Source organism: Macaca fascicularis, chromosome 14 (assembly GCF_037993035.2).
Source record: "Macaca fascicularis isolate 582-1 chromosome 14, T2T-MFA8v1.1".
In the NCBI taxonomy this organism is placed as follows: Eukaryota; Metazoa; Chordata; class Mammalia; order Primates; family Cercopithecidae; genus Macaca; species Macaca fascicularis.
The window spans coordinates 99,098,144-99,124,109 of record NC_088388.1 but is presented as its reverse complement, the minus strand read 5'-3'; the positions used below and the strand labels follow the sequence as shown (position 1 = coordinate 99,124,109).

General features: G+C 33.8%; 1 protein-coding gene across 3 annotated transcripts in view; it reads right to left on the bottom strand.

Moving 5' to 3' along the window:
* The window catches only part of CNTN5 (contactin 5), a 1,343,675-nt gene that overhangs the window by 303,124 nt on the left and 1,014,585 nt on the right, over positions 1-25,966 (bottom strand). For all 3 annotated transcript variants that reach the window (XR_012422789.1, XM_005579428.4, XM_065528914.1), the window contains exons 10-13: positions 16,277-16,458; positions 6,671-6,807; positions 5,390-5,519; positions 2,971-3,121 (exon numbers count right to left, since the gene is read on the bottom strand). Coding sequence is in view for 2 of the 3 variants with exons in the window: in XM_005579428.4 (XP_005579485.3) it covers positions 2,971-3,121; positions 5,390-5,519; positions 6,671-6,807; positions 16,277-16,458 (600 nt within the window). In the remaining variant the exon portion in view is untranslated. The remainder of the gene's footprint in view (positions 1-2,970; positions 3,122-5,389; positions 5,520-6,670; positions 6,808-16,276; positions 16,459-25,966) is intronic.

The window sequence follows — 25,966 nt, the reverse complement described above, 5'->3', positions numbered from 1 at the left end:
TGATATTTATATTTATATTCCAAAATAAACCATGATTTGAATCTGCAAACCCAATGTAAATTATAAATTAAAAAAATGATGCAAACTTTTTGAAGTCTTAACAGTTTTCTAACATCTCTGTTTCCATTTAAATTTACATTTAGGCCTGTAATCAAATGGTTGGTGTGCATTATAACAGAGAAGCAATCTAAAATTTCCAGAAGAAAATAAGTTGTCATTGTAACTGATACTTCTTTTAAAGAATGTCAAATATAGACATTTGAAATTGTTAAGTTTCTATTCATAATTTTAGAATGTACGATTTTTCAACTAAGTGTCTTCTTGTATTATGGAATTCTTTTTATTTCTGTTGAAATCTTAGCCTCTTAATTAATATTAAGTATTATTATTTTTTGTAGCGAACTAGATTTTTTTTTTAAAAACCTAGGACTGCCATATTGAACAAGTCATTCAATAATAAAAATTGTGCTTTTTAAGTGTGCCTGCCAATTTTAAGAATAAAAATGCACTATATGTCTTGGATTTGTCATTAAATAAAGCCGGTTTATTGACCTAAAACATATAGATCAAGGTAGGCAGAATGCTAAGGAAATGTAGCCCAGTCTTGCTTTTGCTTGAATAAATAAAAAAATTTTTACATTTCAGCCTTCTTCCTAAACAACATTTTGACCAGAAGTATTGACATATAGAAAAAATTTAGTGATCTGAGTTTCAGGTCAATGTATCTGTCTCACTAACCCCAAGGGTTAGCAGTAAAGAAAGAAAGAGAAACAAGAAAGCTGAAAAATTCATGAACTGTATTTTTCAACATCTGAAAAATAAAAAATTTAATATACTTATGTTGTTGTAATAGAATACTCATAATCCTGTTACTTCTCTCAATACTTTTGCTTTGGAAAAAGAGGTTCCACCCTAATTTTTTAAACTCACCATGTGACATTTGTGAACAGTTGATGAAGAACATTCTTATTGTGAACTGAAATAAATGGGACAAACCTCACATGCCACCCAGAAACATAAAACAAAGTCATGCATTTCAGATAGAATGTTTTGCACAGAGAAGGCATATATATTTTCATGACATTGTAAACTTAATACATTCAGAAAAAATAATCTAGCAGTGTACATTATTTGTTCCTACTATGCAACAATTTTCTTCTACTTTAATTAGGTTTGTGCAGTTTTTTAAAAGTCACATTGTTGTGAGCGGCAGTCTACTAATATTCAATCATTTTCTGATCAATTCAATCATAGTCAACAACGATCTCACAATTTATCATTTGCCACCCACCTTCAACCTGAGAATGAGAAATTCCTTTTAAAACAAGTTGTACGATGTTGGGGCTCAGAACATGATACCCCAGAATACAGCACAGAGTACTTTGACCTGAAGAAGATTGAAAGGACTTGGGAAGCAGGATCTTTTTGAATTTCTCCCATCTGTCTGTTTCCCACTCATCTTTCTCTCCTGCGGAGAATGATAGAAACCGGAATTCTCTCCCCCAAGGCAGATCATAGAAACTATAACTTCCCTTCCCCAAAGCAAGCTATAAAACCTAGAAAGATTGACCTTCTCCCTTCTCCCTTGAATTATCTCATGTGACAGGTGACTTGTCCTACACCTGGAGGAAAGGAATACCACACAAAAAGTCCAAGAAGAATCTGAACAGATAGGCCTTGCTGTGTTTTCCCTGTCTGTCTATAACCATTAGATCACATCCTTTTTGTCCAATCATATTTCTACATGGCTCTCTATTCTTCATTGAACCTAAGCATAAAAAGAGTTTTCTCTAAGTCTTTGGGTCATTTCTGAAGGCTCCTGTGTCACACAAAACTTTTCCCTTGTTAGCCTGTCTTTTGTTACGAGTGTCAGCCTTGACCTTTACGACAGGGCTTTTGGTGTAAGAGTGCCAACAATGACCCATCCCAATCCCAGGTGATCACCCTTTCCAAGAAGCATAGATCTTTTGGTCTAAATTGAAGCCAGTATTCCAAAAATTATTTCATCTGAAATAGATTGTTTAAATCAGTGTTTCTCAGATTTGATGGAAAACAAAAATACTTTTTTTAAAATTTTTCAATACGTTTCAATGTTACTTTGAAAATTATTCAAGTGAACCGCTAATGCAGACTTAAATTATTTCAATTACATTTTATATAGATTGAGACAAACATAAAACAAGTAATAAACTCCTTATACTTCTAGATCAATTAAAATCTAATACGGTAAAATATTATTTTGACATAATAAAGGATAATATTTCGTCAAAGCTGAATCACCATTCGTCATACCAATATGTCAATAATGGTAGGACATGAAACATTTGAATTCGGAGCAAATAGATTGCCATGTGATTATCTAATTCCTTCATGAATTTTTCTCCATTTGTAGTCCTGTGATATCCTTTGGCTTTAGTTGCCACAGACAAATGTTGACATATTAAATATTCCTCTGCTCATTTCTCATTTGCCTGTAGCACTAAAAATAATCCTATACCATTTTGCCTAAATATGACCTGGATAAAAAGACAAGCATTGGCATAAATATCACAAGAAAGTATTCTGTCATGATTATCCAGAAGGTTCACATATGTTTTTATCATTTGTATTATTAAAATCAAATTAAAACACAACACTTAAAAATTATCACAGATTATTTGTAGCCCTCCTAAATGCAGAAGATGAAAAACAAACAAACAAAAATAATTAGTTTAATTAAAGTGTACTTTCTTCTAAACCTAGTGAAATTTCCAACTTGTGCTAAAACCTCATGGAGGCAAAGACGACTGACCGTTTTGAAGTCAAACTTTGGGTTCTTTTAAAATCACTATATAGGCAAAGCCATGTTTCAATCAGCTCATAAAATACATCTCATGGTACTGCAAGACTCCTTCTTGCATAGTTTGTGTGTGTCACCTGTAACCTCAAAAAAGTCTAATGTTGAACTTGAATTATAAAATAGATTCTAACCTTTTGTTTTCTCTAACTGCTCTGTCTCCTTTCTTCCAAGAGATGGTTGGTTTTGGAGAGCCTTGGGGTTTGCACTCTATGACAACTTCTTGATCTTTGGTAACAATTATTGTTTTCTTCAGTTGATTCAGTGCAAAAGTGGGAGCTGAAGCTGTTAAAAAAGCAAATGTTAGTCCTACCAGAAGCAATGACGATAATCTCTAATGGATGATTTATGAAGATTTTGTAACTTCTTCTGGGAGGCATTTCCCATAAAATCATAGTATATCTACACATGAAAAAGGCACTAGCTCAAAATTTTACGTATTATTAGTTAATATGTATCTTACTACATTAGCAGGTGATGATGTCACACAACGTAGGATCTACAGATAAAGGCTATTTCAAAAAATGACATGTTTTAATTGTGATTACCAAATTCAATTATGAAAGACTAATGAATGACTTTGGCAAAAGACCGATAAGCTAACCAAGAGAATCCATTTAAGCTTCCTTTGGTAAGATGGAGGTTACCTGTCAAAAAGACAGTCCTGTGTCTTCCATTTCCCATCTACGAATCTTAATTTATTCTGTATATTACTTTAATATTATAAAACATTAAATTAATTTTTTAAAACTGAACTATTTGAATTTCAATTAGAGTTATAATTTTCCTGTTAGGTTTGATCATTTATTAATAATAATATTGTGTATACTATAATTTTTATTAAAACACTTTTGAATCTAAAAGAGAACCTGAAAGATGTCTACAAGTCTAGAGTATCTGTGACATTTATTTTTACCAATCTGATATTATATGTTTTTCATATTATATATATAAAATATATAGCAACATAATGCATGTCACAACATTTAAAAAGATATGTACACAATTGAGATAGGTTAAGAGATTTTTTAAAACTAAAGAAATTGGCCTGGCATGGTGGCTCACGTCTATAATCCTAGCACTTTGGGAGGTCGAGGTGGGTAGATCCCTTGAGATTAGGGGTTCGAGACCAGCCTGGCCAACATGGTGAAATCCCATCTGTACTAAAAATACAAAAATCAGCCAGGTGTGGCTGTGGGCGCCTGTAGTCCCAGCTATTTGGGATGCTGAGGCAAAAGAATCACTTAAACCCTGGAGGCAGAGGTTGCAGTGAGCTGAGACGGCATCATTGCACTCCAGCCTGAACGACAGTGAGACTTTGTCTCAAAGAAAAAATATTGAAAAGCCAAAGAAATTTATGGGAAGATAGTTGTTGCAGGTACCTTTTTTTTTTTTTTTGGCCTACTGGGAATAGAATTCACAGAAAGTAATTTTGAAAATATTTCTTGTGAATGATAAGGGTTGGATAAATGTTTCAGAGCTACTAACTAGGTGAAGGGTAAATCAGCCTTTTAATTCAGTGCTATTATAGTGTGAGTTGACAAGAAAGTACATTAACATTTAATTGATTAGAATGAAGGAGACTGAAAGGAAGAATCCTCTATCTATTTTGGATGGATTTGTTGTAATGTGGAGAAATGTCAACTGGAAACATTCATAATTCAACAAATTGCTTTAGGATGTATTACATTTAGCTGATACAAAAATGGAAGGCTCCAAGATTCCTGAGATCTTTGGTGTTTCTCTTAAGTTATGTTTTGATGATTTAAATGGGGAATAGAAAGCACAGTTGGGCTTCTGTCCGCTTTGGAAAGACAATGAGTTAGTATCTTTCTCAACATTACAAACATCCCAGAACCAGTTTAGGAAACAATCAAAGTGGGAAAAGTAAAATCCATTCCAATGGCTCATACATGTTTATTCTGGGTAGTCTATTTCCCTGGATTGATTCTTTCCTGTAGTATTTAAATAGTGAAGAAATGGAGCGCCTGGGTTACATTTTTATCAAGGGTGTAACCCTATGAGATTGTAGTGCCTGGCATCAGGAAGTCTTTCCCTGTTACGTAAGGATGGCAGGAGTTGATGCCCCATGAGGGGAGAGTGATTTAGCCTGGAGTCTTGTCTTTCAGGAGCCACACAGCTACTGATAGGAAATGCCTGGGAAATTATTAAGCATTGCTATGGGAGCATCGACAGGCTGCTGGAATTCTATATTCTGATCTCCTACCCTCAAGGCATTCTTCCTTAGAAGTTAACACATATCTCTTCATGTGATTTTTTTTAAGTGCCATAGCAAAGGTGTATTGTGTAAACCTTTTAAGATTAAAACTAAAGTTAAAAAAACTATACGAACAAAAAGTTATGCGACAAACCATACACAACATAAACCTGTCTACTAAAGTTAAAAAAAAATCAGCAAGACATAGTATTTATTTTCAAGCCATAAAATAGATTTTTACAACCACATCATAAAACTTCAGTATAGTAAAAATTAGAGCATGAACAGAAGCAAGGTTTATTTTTTTTCTATTTATTTACTTTGAAATTGCATACCTAGAATCTTCAGCTCAGCACTAGCATAAATGGCTCCATACTTATTTTCAGCCAAACACTGATACATTCCAGCATCTGATTGATTCACATTGTGGATCATCAATACTCCATTAACCATCTCAACCCTACTCTGTAATGGAATTAAAAAAAATTAGATCTAGAAAGTAAACAAATAACATGGATTTTATGGGTATCCTCTGCTAGACTAAGAAAAAACAAGTTTGCAATTAATGCAGTTAAACATTATTTGGCCATGCAGCAATGTGAATGTACTGTTCATTATTTTATTATAACATGCATCTGGTAAATTATGGTTATTGATTGGTTGAAAATAAATTATAATGATACTTTTATGGAGTTATTCTGGCAAGTTTTACCTTCAGTTTTGTTTTTAAAGTGAGGTGTCTTTTTTTGGTACACTAGTTGAGCTTGTGAAATATAATCAGCAGGTGATGCTTTTATTTGCATTCTGTTTACAAAGGGAAAGAAGGATTCATATAGTAGAAAGGATTGAGGTTGTAGACACATGAGATCAAGGTTAAAAATAGCCCAGGTCATAAGAACAATCCCTTTACTATATTGATCCAATGAGGAGTTTGTCATTTTCACTCACTTCCCAAAAAACTAACACAAATTGAAAACTGCCTTGTGACTAGATTCTAGATAAAATTATTGGTCAGACAATATACTTCAGTATCAGAAGAAAGTTAGTATAAAAGACAAAAAATTGAGCATGTGCAAATTAAGGTAACCTTAAGTCAAGAGCATATTTCAAAAACAAATTTTAACTTTAAAATGTTAAACAACCAGACGTCTTATCTACTTAATGCCAAACAAATCATTAAAAATAAAATCTTAGTTGGCAGTGTTTTGTCTATCAACAAAGATGCCAAGTAATTTTAGGTGATATCTAAAAGTCAGCTACAAATGGAAATAAGTCTATGATAATCATTGATAGTTTCATAAAAATTTATAGGATTGAAAACATTTTAAAGAAACACTACATTACCAAAAAATGTAATGAGGAAATTAAAATAAAAAATGCTTATATATTTGTTATGTTTCTCACTCAAAATATATTAAAATAGATGACTGCTATATCCCAGACATTGAGCTAAATTCTCAGTTAATCCCGATAACATTCATCCTTAACACAAACACGTCCTATATTATGAATCAGAAATAGGAAAAGACTTTCAATAAGACTAAAGAAGCCTAGTTGGTCCAATGTGAAATCTTGCTAAAATTACAATAGAACAGGTTAAAAACTCCCAACAGTACCTGAGATGAGAGGGGTACTCCATTCTTCAGCCAGCGATATGTGGGTCTGGGTTTTCCAGTAGCCTTACATTCCCATCGGAGAGGGCTCCCACTGTCTAACTGAGTATCATTCAGTTTTTCTACCCAGTGTGGGTAGGCTGTAAGTATGTAAGCAGTAAACAAGGATGATTTCATTTCTCAAACACCTTACCACGTTAAAAATTTACATGGAAAAATTCAATGTATTTTTTTTAAAGCAAATTATTCAACCATAGGTATTTTGAAGAAGAATGGCATTACACTACACACAAAATTCTATTTCCTGTACCCCCCAAAAATAGTAGTGAAGATATTTTGATAATATAAAATGCTATTGTAACTATGCAAAGTCTTCTTCTTCTTCTTTTTTTTTTTTTTTTTTTTTTGGACTTCAAGTGGTTTAGTTATCCCCAAGGCACCCGAACCAGTTTAATAGGAAGTCAGGTATTAGAGTCATTGCTCTTTCTACAGCATTAGCACAGGTAGAAATATACAGTGTAACTGTGTAACTACTCAACTTGTTTCTGTCTCTCTCTCCATATATATAACACCTGAATGACTTTGGAAAAATGATTTGTGAATCCAGATTTTACTGTAAAATTTTTCTTAATTTACATTCTTGCAATATAATTTTTTTATGTTTGCAAAAACGTTAGAGGAAACTTTATTTTATTAAGAATGAGATACTGTTGTAATTATATGAAATCTTAAAATACAAGTTAAAGTTCATTTCCACTATTGGCCAATTTTTAAGGAAAATAGTTGAATAAAGCTGTCTACAAATATTCTGTTTAAAACAAAGAAATACATATAAAAATATTACACTGAATTTATTATTTCTAACAAAATTTTTGGCAAAAACTATAAAATTTTATATGTACTACTGAGGGCTTTTATCATTCATTCATTTATATGTTCATTCAGATATGCTACATAGTCCTTGTTCGATCTTAGAGGCTATTAAGAATATAGAAACAGAGAGGTTCTACACTTAAAGAGTTTTTGCTGTGGTAGAGGTGGTCTAACGTCATTGCCAAGGAAAAGGAGAGCATATGAAAAAAGATGTGTTAAACAACTGCACATTGGACCTGGGACAGTGGCTCATGCCTGTAATATCAGGAATTTGAGAGGCCAAGGCAGAGGGATTACATTAGCCTGGGAATTCGAGACCAGCCTAGGCAACATGGGGAGGCGTTGTCTCTACTAACAGTAAAAAACATTATCCAGGTGTGGTGGTGCACGCCTATGGGTCCAGCTCCTTGGAAGTTTGAGGCAGGAGGACTGTTTGATCATGGGAGGTTGAAGCCGCACTGAACCATGGTCATGCTACTGCATTCCAGTTTGGGTGACAGAGTGAGAACCTGTCTCAAAAAAGAAAAATAAAAAATAAAGAAAACTACACATGCATGTCAGAATAGTGGGTATAAAGGAGTAGCAGATGTCCCAAACCAAAGCCAGTTTAGAAGGGGGGAGAAAGAGCAAGAAAGAACTCACATTTATTAAATGCTAGTCCTAGCCATTACCATGGCCTAGACACTGAGCTAAATTCTCAATCCCTGTAACATTCATCCTTAAAACAAACATGTCCTATTTTATGAATCAGATAACCTTTGACTCAAAGAGATTAAAGACATTTACCCAAGGTCACAAAGTTAGTTATTTGTTTCTAAGTGGGAATTTTGCTTTTCTTAGCTTATTGGTCTTCTAGCCAATATAGTCTGGACTTTAGAAGCCCCACTTTGGCATAGCATAGTCAGGATTTGTAGACCTTGGAATACATTCTGTGATTCAGCTTCTAAGCCTGCAAGCTATCATTCAAAAATCTTACCACGGTGAGTTTCAGATACTGATCATGATTTTTGTACCTGTCTTCTGAAATCATCTCTTTGTAGTTATGTGTCATATATGCTAAAATGCTGACAGGAGTGGTGAGATACACAAGCAATATTAAACTCTACTTTTACATCTGGGTTTTCTGTAAACTTTGCTAATCTGTCACAATACTTTATACTATGCATGACTCCTGTAAGCCAAATAAATTGGTGTGTTATCTCCCAAGCACACATTGTATTTTATTTAAACTGTTCACTCTACATAGAATGTTATACTTCTATTCTCCGTCTCTTTTAATTCTACTCATGATTCAGTATTTATTCTAAATTAAGTAAGATGTATTAATCACAGCCTCAAAGAAGAGTCATGTGCACCTCCTCTGGACACCTGTAGTTCTTATTCGTTTGGAAAATATTCCTGTAGTAGCTTGTTACCTCTCTTCTGTTGCTGACTTAAATTGTTATTAAATATTTTAGTTGGTTTGAGTTTGACACTCAGCGAGACAGTGAGATCATTAAGAGCAGAGATGATTCTAAACATAGTTTTAGACGAAACAGTGTCCTACATATAATAACTGATTGTACTTGTTTGACTTATTGATCTATCTCTAAATGTACCATGACTGTGAGCCTTTAAAATAAATTCAAAAGAGACTTTTAAAAGTTATAGAAATGGATCCGGCCACTGCACTCCAGTCTGGGCAACAGAGCAAGACTCCATCTCAAAAAAAAAAAAAAAAAAAAAAAAGTTATAGAAATGAAGAGCTAGGAAAGAAAGAACTGTTAAAATATTCAAATAAAAACAGATTTGACATCTGAGAAAACAATCCATTAGAAATTGGAAGAAAAAATGTTTCTTCAAACATATTTTGGAATACTCTGTAAAGTGGCCTAATTTAGAGTCCTGATTCCAAAACAATTTTTTCATAGGAATCAAACATATGATTAATGACATTAATATAAATATGAATTAATTTTTTCTTTCCTTTCTTTAGATTTTGTTTTGGATACCATTATAGGTAAAATGCTTACTCTGAAGATATGAATATAAATGTGCCATCATATCTGTTTGCTATCAGCTCAAATTCTAGTGGGTGAAAGGCCATTAAAATGTTATTCAAATTAGTTCTACCAAGAATTCTACAAGTAAAAGTGGCCTGTTACACTGCCCTGAGAACTGTAAAAATGCTATCAATATGTCAATTATTGGCAGATAAGAGATGTCGTTTCATATTTTATTGCTTTGAACACTGTACTTCGTGTGTGAATCTTTTGTACCAAGCTATGTTATGTATGAGATCTATACATCTGTAACTTTATCTCTATCTATGATGCATAATAGCAAAAAAAAAAAAAAATCCTGAAATGGTATAACTTGGTGATGTCACCTGGCTGCTTAAGATGCCATATGCAGTTAGTATATGTAGTCTGCTTGTTAATTGACTTGATATAAAAGCTTTCAAGCAACTCCAAATACACACACAAGCACACAAACACATAAACATACACACACAAACATGTACACAGACACACATACAAGCAGAATTTAGATTGTAGATTGTGTTACAGTGAAGTTAAGATCTATATTAGAAAAATAAATTTAAGTCATCATTGAATAAACATTAATTAACATGAAGGCTATGGGAATTTATGAATTGTTGTCCTTCATATAATACCTGGAAAATGTAGATTATGTTCAATACTGGATCAATTTGACTTCTACAATAGATTTCGTTTTTACATTGTAAGGTATTTTATAAACCACTAGGTCTATACTATATGGACCAAGGCAAAAACATTACGTGAAAGGGCAGTGGTAAAATTTTAAAAATAAAACATTAAAGACTGGATTAAGGCCTGAAATAATTTGTCTTAGGCTGTAATCTGAAAAAGACAGTATAGTACTTGCAAGATTCTTACAAAAACAACAAAATTACTGGTAACATAAAATCAGAAATATAAAAGGTTACATTTAAACTTTTTTGTTGTTGTTGTTGAGATTGAAAGTTACTAAAGGGCACTGGCTTTGGCTTCTGAATAATAACATGGGGTGAGCAGACACCAAGACATGGTCTGCATTATGGAGAGTCTTTCATCTATCTGGGAAAGAAAAATCACAGGTTGGGTCACTTTTAAAACAAACCTAATAACTTTAAAATCTAGCTTTTGTCAAGCCACCTATTTTAGGATATGGAAAACTGAAGAGGCATAGGGCACTTTAAACCCAGGAGCTGTTAAAGTCTCACCAGATGCACCGTACTTATGTAATACATTTGAGCTTCAGATCAGTCTCTGGGTTACATTTTATAAAACGCTAAGCAGATGTGCATAAAGAAAACTCTTGCTTATTATCTCTTGTCATTAGGAATTCTGTAACTCTCTACTGATGAATGCTAAGTGTTATTGGCCTCCTTTGTTGCTTCTGTACTGTTATGTATTGAGGAGTCAACATATCTTATCCGCATAGATCACTTTCAATATTACGACTCTCAGCTGTGGGCCAATGAGACGTAATGTGTTATATTGGAGAGATTATATGGTTGGGGGTGAAAATGGGTTCAAATTCTAGTGCTACCCTGCCCTTGCTCTATTATGTGACTGAGAATGAGTTATTTAACTGTAATGAGTCTCAGTTGTAATCTGTAGATAGTAATTCCTATTTAAATGAGCTACTTTGATGACAGAAGATAATATATATTGGTTACTTTCCTCCCAGTCCATTGCCCATGTGTAATGTTCAACTGCATTTTCTAGCAACTGTGAATATACATATGGCATCACTTTCATAATAACAGTAGAATTCAAGGCAAGAATTTTCTCTCCATACAATGGGATTGAAAACTGTCTTTAGGTATGAAATTATTAACCAGGAATCTACAAGTTTATATTGTTTCCTAGAGCAAATCTTTGATATATTTTAATAGCTAAAACATCTTTAAAGATCAGACCTAACATACATAAACAGTGTTTTGAAGAAAAGAAAAAAGAATAAAAATGAATGGCAAGGATTTTAATATATCGTACAGTTTTCTCTAACAGTAATAAAATGTTAAGTAAGTATATAGTAAGTAGAAATTATCTGCTCTCGATGCCACTCTCATCTCATGCCTTAGTTCAGGTTCTCAATGTCTCACTGAGAAGTAGCAAGCTATCCTTGGGGGTAGAGGCAGGAGCTGAATTCTCGTGTCACTGCCAGTTTCAGTTGGATTTTGGTTCTACTATTTGTTATTAATGGATCCTGGGGTAATAAATCCTTAATATTTTGAGGCCTAGTTTCTCATCTGTCAAATGGGAATCCTAATACCTAAGGGTTATTGTGAGGTAATATATGTAAAGCACCTCATAGTAGTGTCTAGAAGATAAGCTCTTGGTAATCTTTAGTTCTCTTCATTAGTTCCGTAGTCTTTGCTGACTCTCCTCTATTTTTCATAGTGGACATTGTAAAATGATGTGCATACCTAAAGCACTAATCTTTATAACAGTAAAGAATCATAATAAAAATTATCTACTGTGTGCTGAACAGAATTCATAGGGCTAGATGAAAAAAAAAAAGAGACTGTTTTGAAAGAGCTTACAATCAAATTGCATGTGATAGAAGCCATTAACATTTGTGAGGATACTGTTCAGAGATTTTATGAAGATAAGGAAATCTATAATGCCACTCTACACTGAAAATGAAACTATTCCTTTACTGGATATTTAGTACAGTACAACTTACTTTTCTTTTAAGCATTCTGGTTAAAGGAATATTTTAATACTGATACAATTTCAGTTTAAATAGTATATATAAACTGTGTGGAGATCATAGTGACTGTCTTTATAGAGTGACAAATTACTAGTTGGTGAAGCACTTGATACACATTTAAACTCACAGATCACACATCTTTATATAATGAGATTTCTGTTTACATAAAGTATTTCCCATTTTGAGAACTCCTTATAATATAAAACTGCTTAAATGATGTTTGTCCTTCCTGCCTCCATCTTTTCCCCTTCAATTACCCCTTCCCTCCTTATTTTGTTCATTTCTTTTGTCATTTTGTCATTTTTCTTTTATTTTTAATTGAGAGCTTTACCAAGTAAGAGTTCAACTTGTATTAGAACTATAAAAACAAAATTTTCTATGATGAGTTAAAACCACATCTTTTTGATCAATCGTCAGAAACTAGAGAGGACAGAAATAACCAAAAAAATGGCTTAACCCATGAAAATCCTATTATCAAGAAAGACATACCAAGTAGAATATTTATGCAGTTTATGCTAAGGTTCAAATTATTTCCAAAATTTAGTATTTTAATTTCACCAAGTTTTATTTCTTTTTTATGAGTATTATTTTTAAGACCTATTTTTGTTATATTAGACATGTAAGTGTACCTTAATTTTAATTTATTTAACTACCATGGGCTTCTTTATGTTGTCTTTGTTGTTTTATGTTTACAATGTAGATACTGAATTAAAAACAGTAAAATATGTGGCTTAAATTTATGTGTACCGTCTATATAGCACTTTTATAATGCTTTGACCAAGAAAAGGGACTAGAAATGCTGCCTTAGATCCCTGGTTCATTTTTTTGAAACTAATAGCTAAGCATTAGTATTCCTGCAATTGTACTTTCAAAAACAATGTGCTACAGGAAAGACCATATGTTTTCAGTACTCCATGAATATTGACCGTTTGGATAAAAACGGTAGCCTGTACTTCTGATAGAGCCCCAATTACAGAGCTTCCTACAGTAATTCACTATATTGAGAGAATATTCTAAATATAAACCATGGAGACGGTGAAACATCCATTCATCATGCTATCCATATCTACTGCCAGTCAGGTGGAAATGATGGCCAAGATCCTATCTACATTTTACAGAGTTTGATGGGGAAGAAAGCCCTCATGTCAAACATGACAGTTTTAAAAGTACAAAAGTTGAATGAATACATGATAACCGAGATACTTTTATTTTTTATTTGTAATACTTTTTGAGACATGGTCTAACCCAGGCTGGAATACAGAGGTACCATAATGGCTCACTGCAGCGTTGACTTTCTGGGTTCAGGTGATTCTCCCACTTCAGCCTCCTGAGCATTTGGGACTACAGGAGTGTACCACCATGCTCAGATGATTTTTTTGTGTTTTTTGTTTTAGAGACAGGTTCAGCTGCCACAGCCTCCCAAAGTGCTACAATTTCAGGTCTGAGCCACTGCACCTAGTTACCAAGATACTTTTAGAAGTGAAATAGGACACTCTTCATAATTGTCCTAGGGCAACAGATGTAAAGTGGGATTTTCTAGAGCAAAGCAAGGTGTATGGCCTCCTGATGGAGCCTGGTAGAAAGCCACCCTAAACGTGGGCTAAAGAAAGAGTTCACATGCTTTCAAGATATATTTCCCACCTGTCACAAATATATGCCAAGTAGCTAGCCGGCCCAGTTTCTCTTTCTAAGGAACAATCTAGATTTTTTTTTTTCTATTCAAAGTGATGCATGCTTTGAATAGGTTTGTCTTTACCCAGCTGGCCTACAGTGCATGACAAGGACACCCCAGATTGTTTAAGTAGCACTTTCTCACTAGAACGTACACCAGTAATATGGAGTGAAAGCAATTTTTTTTTTTTTTAATTTCTGGAAACAGTCAGCATTACCTATGAATTAAGTAGCTGGGGTTAAGGGAGGAGTAAGTAGAGTTATGCTATGTAGGAGCCTCAGTCCCTAGAACATACAATCTAATTCTATTTAGGTGTGGGCCAGTTTTTAGAACACAGAAAATTGGTACTTTCCTCTGATAGCCTTCAGCATGCTTTACATGATTTGTGATTTTCAGTAGTAAAGTTCTGGTTGAACATTTGTCTTTCAGTATCAGATTTTTATCTGTACAGAGGGATGGTAATACTTCAAACTGTTGCCGTGAGAATAAAATGACTGTGTATTTTAATGTTAATCTTTGCTCCACTGGTGTAGAAAAAACTTTTTTTTCGGCCGGGCGCGGTGGCTCAAGCCTGTAATCCCAGCACTTTGGGAGGCCGAGACGGGCGGATCACGAGGTCAGGAGATCGAGACCATCCTGGCGAACACGGTGAAACCCCGTCTCTACTAAAAAAATACAAAAAACTAGCCGGGCGAGGTGGCGGGCGCCTGTAGTCCCAGCTACACAGGAGGCTGAGGCAGGAGAATGGCATAAACCCGGGAGGCGGAGCTTGTAGTGAGCTGAGATCCGGCCACTGCGCTCCAGCCCCAGCGACAGAGCGAGACTCTGTCTCAAAAAAAAAAAAAACAAAAAAAAAAAACCTTTTTTTTCTATGGCTAGGGAGAGTTGTCTTAATGATTTGTTTTAGGAATTATGAACAGTTACAAACTTTGTGAATTTCATCCAAATACAATATTCATGGCCTAAAAACAATCAAACCACTGCTAATATTTCAATCTTAGAAACATTTAAATGTCTATGTCCTTTTCTTCCAGATGCTCTCCCCTGGTTAGCCCTTAAGATACTGATCCTCTCTAAAGCTTTCCCCGACTCCTCTGAGTAGAATGCAGTAGACTCTGCATTCCCACAGTCCTCTTCACATGCCTTTATCACTGCACATAGAATGCTCCACTCTAATGTGGGGTTTGCTTTTCATCTAGTCCAATGGATCACGAGTTACTTCAAGGCTCTATCGCTAGCATGTAGAGCAGCAAGAGGCACTTAACAAACATTAACCATATCAATGAATGAATGGATAAAATGTTCAATGCATAATCAATTTGATTAGAGTGCTAAATTCCTAAAGGAGTTGTTAAAGATGAAGAAAGACTGGTTGAATTCAGATATTAATATTTTAAAGTACTCTTTAGGAGTTCCTGTAAAGGGCATTAAGCTTTTAGAACTGATCTTGAGATACAGGGACAGTCATGGTTTCCCGGAAGAAGCAGCCAACATGAAATTTGGATAACTATATATTCAATAACTATATATTCAATGCTCTAGCCTATTGCTTCTCTTTTTAGTGTCCTCATCTGGGAAATGAGAATACCCTAACTTACCCATTGTATATATTGTAAATCAAATATGAAAAGTGCAAACAACTTAGAACTTTAGAAGTAAAGATGAGATTGTAAAAACTTTTGAACCAGATATTCCTAATTCTTAGACACAACCTGGGTGATTGGCATTTTTGGACAGTATAAACACTTACAGGCTGTAGGGGCTATTTATTATACAGATGTATTAATTTAGGCCACAGGTCAGCAAACTTACTCTGAAAAACGCTCGATAGCAAATATTTCAGTCGTTGCAAGTCGGTTGGTCTCTGTCTCTATTTAATTCTGCATTGCCAGGCAAAATCTGACCTAGGTGACGTGTAGACAAGTGGGTGTGACTTTGTTCCAACATCATTTACAAAAAATGGCACCTGGGCAGGATTTGGTTGATGGACACTAGATTGGAGCCTCTGATTCTGACCAAGTTCTAGAATAAGTTAATAAGTTTAGTAAGATTTTTAACGTATCAGAGAATAGTGCTGGTGCCAGGGAAATAGCTCATTTTTAAGGACGTAAGTTCTGTATTCTGTACAAAGACACCGATAATTCCCCATTCATTTATAATGTAAATCATTTCTATGTGTAGGGTAATTTGACGTGATGCCTTACCATACAAAAGAAGTATGATTATAAATTATTACTTGGTTTTTATGCACCTAATAAACAATATTTACTTAAAGTTAATTTCCACTTTCAGTTTGACTTTTGGGACTACAGCAATCATGCTTTGCTGAAAACACTTACTGTATACTTGTAATTGTCCACGAAAGGAATTTTTTCCACGTGAGTTTTCAGCTCTGCACTCATAAATGCCTGCATCATCCAGCTGTACATTTGGTATTTCCAGCACTGCCTGAGATTTCCGCAGACGTGACTTACTAGGAATATAGCCATTAACCTTCATCCATGTGATTGTTGGAACGGGGCTACGAGAGGGAACAAAAATACTGTTAATACGCTTTCCACTATTAGGAACATAGATTCTGTTATCTGGTAATTTAAGCACTTAATAGGCTGAGTGCAATAAAATGTAATCACAATTAAGGACCACGTGTTGGTTGATATATTTCACTTTCCATGTGAGTTGTCTGGTAAGTAGATTATAAAAAACGTTTCCTTTTCTTTCATATTTCAGGAAAGAAATTCAAAGACAATACAAATTGTAACCAATTATGATTTATTTTTAAACACACTGGTAGCCAGATGCGGTGGCTCACACCTGTAATCCCAGCACTTTGGGAGGCCAAGGCGGGCAGATCGTCTTAAGTCAGGAGTTTGGGACCAGCCTGGGCAACATGGTGAAACCCTATCTCTACTAAAAATACAAAAATTAGCCGGGAATGATGGTGGGTGCCTATAATCCCAGCTACTCGAGAGGCTGAGGCAGGAGAATCGCTTGAAACCAGAAAGCAAAGGTTGCAGTGAGGCGAGATTGCACCACTGCACCCCAGCCTGGGCAACAAAAGTGAAACTCCATCTGAAAAAAATAAAACAAAAAACAAACAAACAAAAATTGTTCTGTTTTTATAAACGACAAGAGTAACTTGACAAAATTACCAATATGTGCTTATTGCAATGAGTCAAACAAAAGGGTTATGAATTAAGTAAATTAAAAACTTGTCCTGCCTCCAACCCTGCAAATCTTATTTTTCTGGCCAAATAGCAAACACAATTTACACAGAATCTCCCACTTCATCTCCATGAAGCATATGTTCACACATATAATGAGTTATTTCTGTTTTCTTATTTTTAAAATATAAATTTTGTATATTTGCTGTTTTATTATTTAAAGATCATATTCAATACATATTAGCCTGACTTATTCTGCTTAATAGTTGCATATTATTTCGTTGTGTGGATGTACCAGTTTTAATCAACTGCCCCCTTGTAGGTAAACATTGAATGCAGTCAAGGTTTTTCTTTTTTTCTTATTTTTTAAAATATTTTTTGAAACAGAGTCTTGCTCTGTCGCCAAGGCTGGAGTGCAGTGGCACGATCTCAGCTCACTGCAACCTCTGCCTCTCAGAAGCAATTCTCCTGCCTCAGTTTCCCAAGTAGCTGGGATTACAGGTGCACTGCTACCATGCCCTGCTAATTTTTGTTTTTTTAGTAGAGACGGTGTTTCACCATGTTGGCAAGACTGGTTTCGAACTCCTGACTTCAAGTGATCTGCCACCTCGGCCTCCCAAAGTGCTGGGATTACAGGCATGAGCCACCACGCCCGGCCTGTTTTTTCTTTTTTTAATCATTAAAAAGCAATGTTGCTATAAACAACCTTGCACATATTTCACGTACTATTCTATTTTCTCTAGCAGTCTTTCACAAAAGTGGGACTGATGGATCAAAGGACGTGCACATTTTCAATTTTAACAAGTACTGCCAAATTGTTTTTCAATTATATATGAGCACTTTCCCTACCTATTGTTAATACGTGATACTGTTTCCCTATATCTTTGCCAGTATTGCATTTGATCAATCTTCTTAAAGTTTTGTTAGTATTTATAGGTTAAAAATGATATTTTATTGCTTAATATTTTCCTGAACCCTAAGGAGGTTGAACATCTTTTCATGATTTTATTGGCCACTTGCATCTGCATTTCTGTGAATTCTTTGCTTATGCTGTTTTATTTTATTTTGCTTGCTTTTTTATTTGCTTATTTGTGTTAATTTCTTAGAGTTCTTTGTGTTTTAGGACCATCAAACTATTCTTCCCCAGTGTACTGTTAGCTTATTATGGGGCCTCTAATACAATTTTATAATCATTTTTGGGGAGAAGAAAACATGTCTATAGTTTCCTTCCTGACTTCTGATTTTTTTTCCTGTTTACAAAATTATCTATAAACCTAAGTTTGTCAGTATTTTCTGAAGCATTTGGTAGCATTTTCTATTACTTTAAAATGTTTGGATCTTTCATCCAACTGGACTATATTTGTGTATTGGTTTGAGATAGGGAATGTAACTGATTATTTCAGCATCATTAAATACGTACAACTCCTTTTCCCACAATATTTAAAATGTTGCTTTTGTCATAGAATATGTTCCCACGTACTTGAATCTGCTTCAGGCTTCTCAATTCTGTTCCACTGATTTATTTAGTACTATATATATTTAATACACTTCATGCTTTGGACCCAGTCGACTTTTTCAGTTTGATTTCTCACTACTTCTTTCCAGATATCCTGACCCAGAAACACATCCCTCTGTGTTTCCAATCATATCTGTTAAAATGCTACATCTCCTCTGGGACCTGTCCTAAATGCCTCCCCTTCAGCAAAGTCCTAATTTGTGTAGCCAGCTAGAATTTTTTCTTTTAAATAACAAAATGCTTTGTGTATCTTACTTATGTCCCTTGTAACAATCTACCATAGATTATAACTGTTAAGTGTAAGATATTTTCCCATTATTTTCTCCTAAGGAATGATAGCAATGTTCTCCATTATAAATGACATTATGATAACCACCCTTATGTATATTTGAATACTTTTCTGCTTTATTCCTTAGGAATAAAACATAAAATTGAAGTTGCTAGATTAAGGAGTTGGCAATTTTTGCTTGCTGGTATAGGTGCATATATTCAATGTCCAGAAAGGATGAACCCTGCATTTTGGAACATCCTTTACATCAGTGTGATATTCTTTTAACAGATGCTAGAATTTTTGCATATATTCAGAGGTGAGATTGTCTGTAGCTTATCAAGGTTGTTTGTGAGCTTATTCATTGGTGAGTTCATGGTTTGTTTACAGACTGATTTGACAGATGCAGTATCATAATGATGAGTGATTTGCTTGGTAAACAAGCCAGAATATTCCTATTTTCTGTATTCTGTATCAACTTAAATTGTAGGGAAATTATATTTGCCTTCAAACACTGATAGGATTCTCACAAAGTTACCTGGGTCTGCCACCATCAGTGGAGTTAGTTTTTTGACTGTGTTTTCCTTGACTGTATTGTTTAAATTTCTGCTTATGCCAACTTTGGCAATTCACATTTCACTAGAAAATCAACTATTTTATCCATAATGTCAATGTTTTAGCAGCAAGTTATACAAATGGTAATTGTGTAGTTTAAAATAGTCTTAATCACAGGTAGTTACATATTCTAGTAGTTAAGTGTGGGTTCCGCAGCCAGATTGACTGGCTATAGAGGTAGCTCTGCAACTACAAGTCATTTAACATTTCATTTCTTTAGGTTCCTCAATTGTAACGTATGCTAGAAATATTACGAATTATGTCAGAGAGTAGTTGTGAATCTTGAAAGATTTAAACAGCCTGGCACAAAGTAAGTAGGCAAAAAACCCTAGTTTACAGTAATAAAATGATGGTCCTTGTATATTCTTTATAATTTATATCATATGAATATATGTTTTCTGTATTTTTGCCCACAGAGATAGCATTACATATTGGTTAGGAGTGTGGACCTTTAGAGAAACCTGCGTTCTAATATGATTTGGACACAAAGATGCTATGTGACCTTGGGAAATTTGCCTAAGTTCTCTAAATTTTGTTTCTCATCTGTAAAATGAAGATATTTGTTTATTCCTCTAAAATGCAAATATCTTTAGGGCAGTGGAATTTTGTTTAGCAGTATGTCCCCAGTGCTTCATATCATGTTTGGTATATTGTTAATAAATGCTTATGAAATAAATGAACGATTGTCAAAATACTATTTTGAGGATTAAGTGAGATAAATTCTTACGAATTACTTAGTGAAATACATGGCATACTGTAAGCACCCAATAAATGTTAGCTATAATAAGTTTTAAATGATTGGCTATGTCAGAAGTTTGTCTATTTTGTTGGTCTCTAAAATAAACATTTTAAGTTTTTATTAATTTTTTTGTTTTTAATTGATGAGTTTCTATTTTACAATTTACTAATTCTTCTTTTGCAACCAGTACATTTATACTATACTTTAACTTTTTGAGCTGAATGATCTGTATAATTATTATTCATGATTAATAATAAAATCATATGACTATCCTTTCTGCCGATAGGAAACATATAGCTACATATGATATGTGTTGATACATAGAGTGATGTACAGTTTTCACTTTCTTGAAACTGCTAAGCCAATCTTTGTAGTCATGTGCAGAATTAATTTTTGGTACAAGTTCCATGTTATTGGAAAAAAGTATATTTATGATAAAAGTTTAAAAATTAGTTTCTATATGGCTTTTGTTAGTTGTCATTCAGATGTTGTTTTCATGTTTTTAATAATTTCAGAACAGTTTACCTCCTATGAAATCCTTGTACACTAAAATAAAATAACCCATATCAATAGATGCAAAGTAGTCTGCTTGAAGCAGGATTGAGGGTCCCGGAGTTTGCTCACTCCTCCCCCAACTCCACAGAAAACTACTACTGTATGTCCTCTTTATTTTCATCCAGATTGATCAGTCAGACTGAGATAGGTGTGTTAATTTCCCCTTACTATCATTACTACCAGTATCTTCTTATATGTCTAAAAGTTTTATTTTGTGTTTTGATTTTCTCTGAAAATACATGCTCATGAAAGTTATTATTTTTAGAGTTTTAATTATCTTTTACGAAGTACAACGACCTTATTTCTAATTTTTGCTTTAAATTATCTTTTTAAAAAACACTCCATTAACCTCATGCTCTTTGCCTATTTCTCCTATTATTTTTAGCTTTTTTTTTTTTTCATGGTATGTCACTTTGTTTTAATCTAATTTCCTCTAAATGGCAAATGGTTATATTTAATTTTTGACTTAAAAGCTATATTTGGTAATCTGTGTATTTTAATAATGGAATTTTACTTTTTGATTTTATTGCTCCAAATTATTCAATTGTTCTTATTCAGTTATCCCAGAATCACAAAATACAGAACAACACATAACTTCATATTGAATGTTCATAGCAATGAAACTTGGAGTAAAAATAATCATGGATTAAAAATGATCAAGGAAGACATGACAATAAAAGTAAATATGCAGATTAAAAATAAAACAGAAATTTAAAAACAAAAATATAATCATAAAAACGTAAAACTCAATGGCTGGGTTATACAACAAATTAGACATAGTTGAAGAGAATATTTCCAAAAGTGTTAGATAGATTAGAGCTTCATATACAGAATGAGGCACTGAGAGGAAGAAAACACATAAATATGGGCCTCAGTTAGTAGACATGTTATATAAAGCTAAAGGGTATAACATAAGTCCAATCCAAGATAACAGATAGATATAGAGACAGAGAGAGGAAGAGATGAGAGAGCGAGAGCGAGAGAGGGAAGACTATGTAATATCTGAAAAGTATTCAGCATGCCATTTTCCTAAAATAAAGGACATGAATTCATAAACACAGGAAATACAATATATACAAAGCATGACTAAAACCACAGAACACCAATGACATATATTAAAAGTAGCCAGAGAGGGAGACAGGTAATTTACAAAATAGCAATGATTAGCATGTCTACTGGCTTTTCAACAGCAGCAATGGAAGCAGGTAAAGATGTTGGAACAATTATGTTCAACATAGTGGAAAAGAGAGGAAAAGCATCTATAAACTAATAATTTTGTATCTTGTAAATTTTTCTTTAGGAGTGCAAAAGGAGATAAGGATATCAGATCTACAAAAACTGAACAAGTTTTTCACCAATAAACTATTACTAAAGGATATACACTTCAAGAAGGAGAATAATGACTCTAGAAAGAAAGTTTAAGATGCAAGAAGTGGTAAGAAAAAACAAAAATAATAGTAATAGCAACAGCAATAAAATAATGTGCATGTATATAAAGAGACAGCACTAAAATGCTGACCCAAAAGAGTATGTAATTTAAGAAAAAGAAGCTATAAGTTAATGTATCCTAAAGTTCTTTCATTTTGAGGAAGAAGACGGTTAAGATATTGATGAGCTTTTAACTTTAGAAATAAATAGTGAAATTAATGATAAAATCATAAAATAGTAGAAAAGATGATTATAATTTTACAAACAAATCAGGTATATAGCAAAGCCTGGAAACCTCATCTGTTCATCTGTTCCCCAAATCCATTTTTTTTTTTTATCTCCTGGACATACATTTACTTTTTTTTTTTTTTTTTTGGCTATGGCTATGATGATTTCTGGAAATCAAGTATAGTAGAATTGTTTTTAAAAATCTATGAATATCTACTCTTCTTCTGTTGGATAGTTTGAGATCAATACCCAGAGTAAATATGTAAGTAACAAGTTGAAAATAGCAGAACTGAGTTTCTAAATGACTGTGTAGAGGAAAGTACAAATTACCTCACCAATGCTAACTAATAACATTCTGTCAGATGTTACATGAATGAGATATAAATGTATACCTTGCCAAGCTCCAGACTTTCTAGGGTTTATTTTTTATACCTTCTAGCACTATCTTACCAACGTAGAACTTAGTACATAAAAATGGAAATGTGTAACTGACGTGACAAGACAGTAAACATTTGGAATTGCCAGAACAGTGAGGATGAAGATGGAAAGGAATGCATAGTGGAGAATGAGATCAAGTTTCATGCTATTCAGTGGTAAAACATTTTGTAAAACTGTCATCCTTGAGAGCTTGGAAATGTACTCTGAAATGCTTCTAAATCCAGGAAAGGAGTTACAAGATAGAACTTAAAAAATGTGTGTTGATTATTACTAGCTACGTTCATTGAATTATTAGAAGAAAGAGATGAGCTCAGGAAAATACTGGTTAGCTTTTAGGGAGAATAAATGAAAACAGAAAGAATGCAAAATGTGGGACCTTGGTCAGTATAGCAAATTGATTGAAAAACTGGTCTTAATTCTCCATCACTGCCTGTATTTAAATCCTTTGCTGGGTAACTACGCACATCATACCATTAGAAGATGGAGTCTGGTAACCCATGCTTTGAGTATGGCTTGCCTTATGATTGCTTTGGCCAGTATATTGTAGCTTTAAGTCTTTTGTGCTGCTCTCTCTCGGACCCTTGCCTTTACCATGAGAACAATCAGGAAAATCAGGATACAGAACATTTGTATAAACCCCAGGTTCTTCCTCATATCTCTTCCCAATTATCTCACCCATGTCCCAGGCAATCAATGATCTGATGTCCATAATTTAGGAACACATTCACCAGTTTTATGCTTTCATATAAATTGAATAATATAGTACACATTGAGCATGACTTCTGTCTCTCCGTATAAGACTTATCAGATTCATTTAAGTTGTTGTGCACTTTAGTAGTTAATTCCTTTTAATTGCTGAGGAGTATATCAATATATGGATATGCTACAATTTGTTTATCCAGACACCTGCTGACTGTTGGACATTTGGTTTTCAGTTTTAGGCTATTATGAATAAAACTTTGTACAAGTATTTCTGAACACACATTTTTAATTCTTTTGGGTAATTAAAAAGCATGGAAATTCTGGAATGTATGTTAAGTAAATGTTCAACTGTTTAAGTATTTACCAGACTATTTTTTCATTGTACCTGTATAATTTAACATGTTTACCAGCAATGTATGAAATTTCCAGTTGTTCTACATCTTTGAAAATACAGGATGAGTTTGTGTCCTTTGTAGGGACATGGATGCAGCTGGAAACCATCATTCTTAGCAAACTATCACAAGAACAGAAAACCAAACACCGCATGTTCTCACTCATAAGTGGGAACTGAACAATGAGATCACTTGGACTCGGGAAGGGGAACATCACACACCGGGGCCTATCATGGGGAGGGGGGAGGTGGGAAGGGGGCAGGGATTGCATTGGGAGTTATACCTGATGTAAATGACAAGTTGATGGGTGCTGACGAGTTGATGGGTGCAGCACAGCAACATGGCACAAGTATACATATGTAACAAACCTGCACGTTATGCACATGTACCCTAGAACTTAAAGTATAATAATAAATAAATAAATAAATAAATAAATAAAAGAATAGACAAATGTGCAATCTGCAAACCAATAATGTGGAAAAGGAGAAAGCTGTTGACCCAGCAGCCCATTAGATTGTGTAAGTGAAGGACTCTCTCAGTGCTACTCACCATTGCAACTCTTAAGACCCAGCACATGCCTTTATGTAACGGACATTCAATATATGTGTTGATTGAATAAATAAGTGAAAATAAAAAAAAAAAAAGAAAATACTTGATATTATCAATCATTTAATTTTAGCCATTTTGTAGTAGTGTAGTGATACTAAAGTGTGGTTTCAATTTATGTTACCTGATGACTAACAACTTAGAGCTACTTTTGATGTTTTTATTAGCCATTGGCATATTCAAATCTTTGGTTCATTCTTATGTTGCATTTTTTCCTTCCCAGCATTAAATGTAATAATTATTAGTTCATACTGGATACAAGTTCTTTATCAAATATATACTGCACATATTTTCTTCCAATCTGAGCTTGCCTTTTTATTTTCTTACTGTTGTCTTTCGACACAAGCAGGTTTCAATTTTGATGAAGTTCTTGTAATCCTGTTGTTGTATTCTTAGTGGTTTTTCATTTTCTGTCTTAAGAAGTATTTTCTGACTCCAGAAAGTAAAAAGTGAAGATATTTTTCTATGTATTTGTCCAGAATTTTCATAGATTTACATTTAGGACTATGATCCAATTTAAGTTTATTTTCTGTTCATGGTACAGGATACGGTTAAAGGATCAATTTATGTAACATAGATATCCCCATGTTTCAGCATTACTTATTCAAAATATTACCATTTCCCTACTGAATTAATTGGCATTTTTTTTGATGGACCTTAGAAGGTGGGTAAATTTCTGACCTTTCTTCTGTTGCATTAATCTATAAGCCTATCTTTATGCCAATGTCTCATTTTCTTGATTATCATTACTTTTAGAATAAATATTGAGTAAATCTTGAAATTAAGTAGTGTAAGTCTTCCAAGTTTGTTTCTTTTTCTACCTTTGGCTATTTCATTTGCTTTGAATTTCATGTAAGTTTCAGAAATAGCTTGCTAAATTTTACAAAAATAGAAGCAGGCTGGGATTTTGACTGGATTATGTTTAAACCATATATCAATTGTGAGAGAACTGACTTCTGAACACTATTGAGTCTTGTATTCCATGAACATGGTATATCTTCTTATTTATTTCGGTATTCTTTCATTTATCTCATAAATGTTATATAAATTCTCAGTGTACAGGTCTTGTGCATATTTTGTTTACTTTATCCCTAAATATTAATTTTAGGGTTTTTGTAGTTGATTCCTGAAAATATACCTACACATTTATGCCACCTGCAATCAGAGGCAGCTTTATTTCTTCCTTTTCCATCTCAAAGCCATAATTATATTTTTAATGCCTGACTATATTGTCCAGGTCTCCCATTAAGTGTGGAACAGAAGTGGTGACAAAAGGAAAGGGGAAATATTTTAGTCTCTTACCATTATGACGCCGAATATTGACGTTTTGTAGGTGTCTTTTGCCTAGATAAGAAAGTTTCCCTCTAATTCTACATAT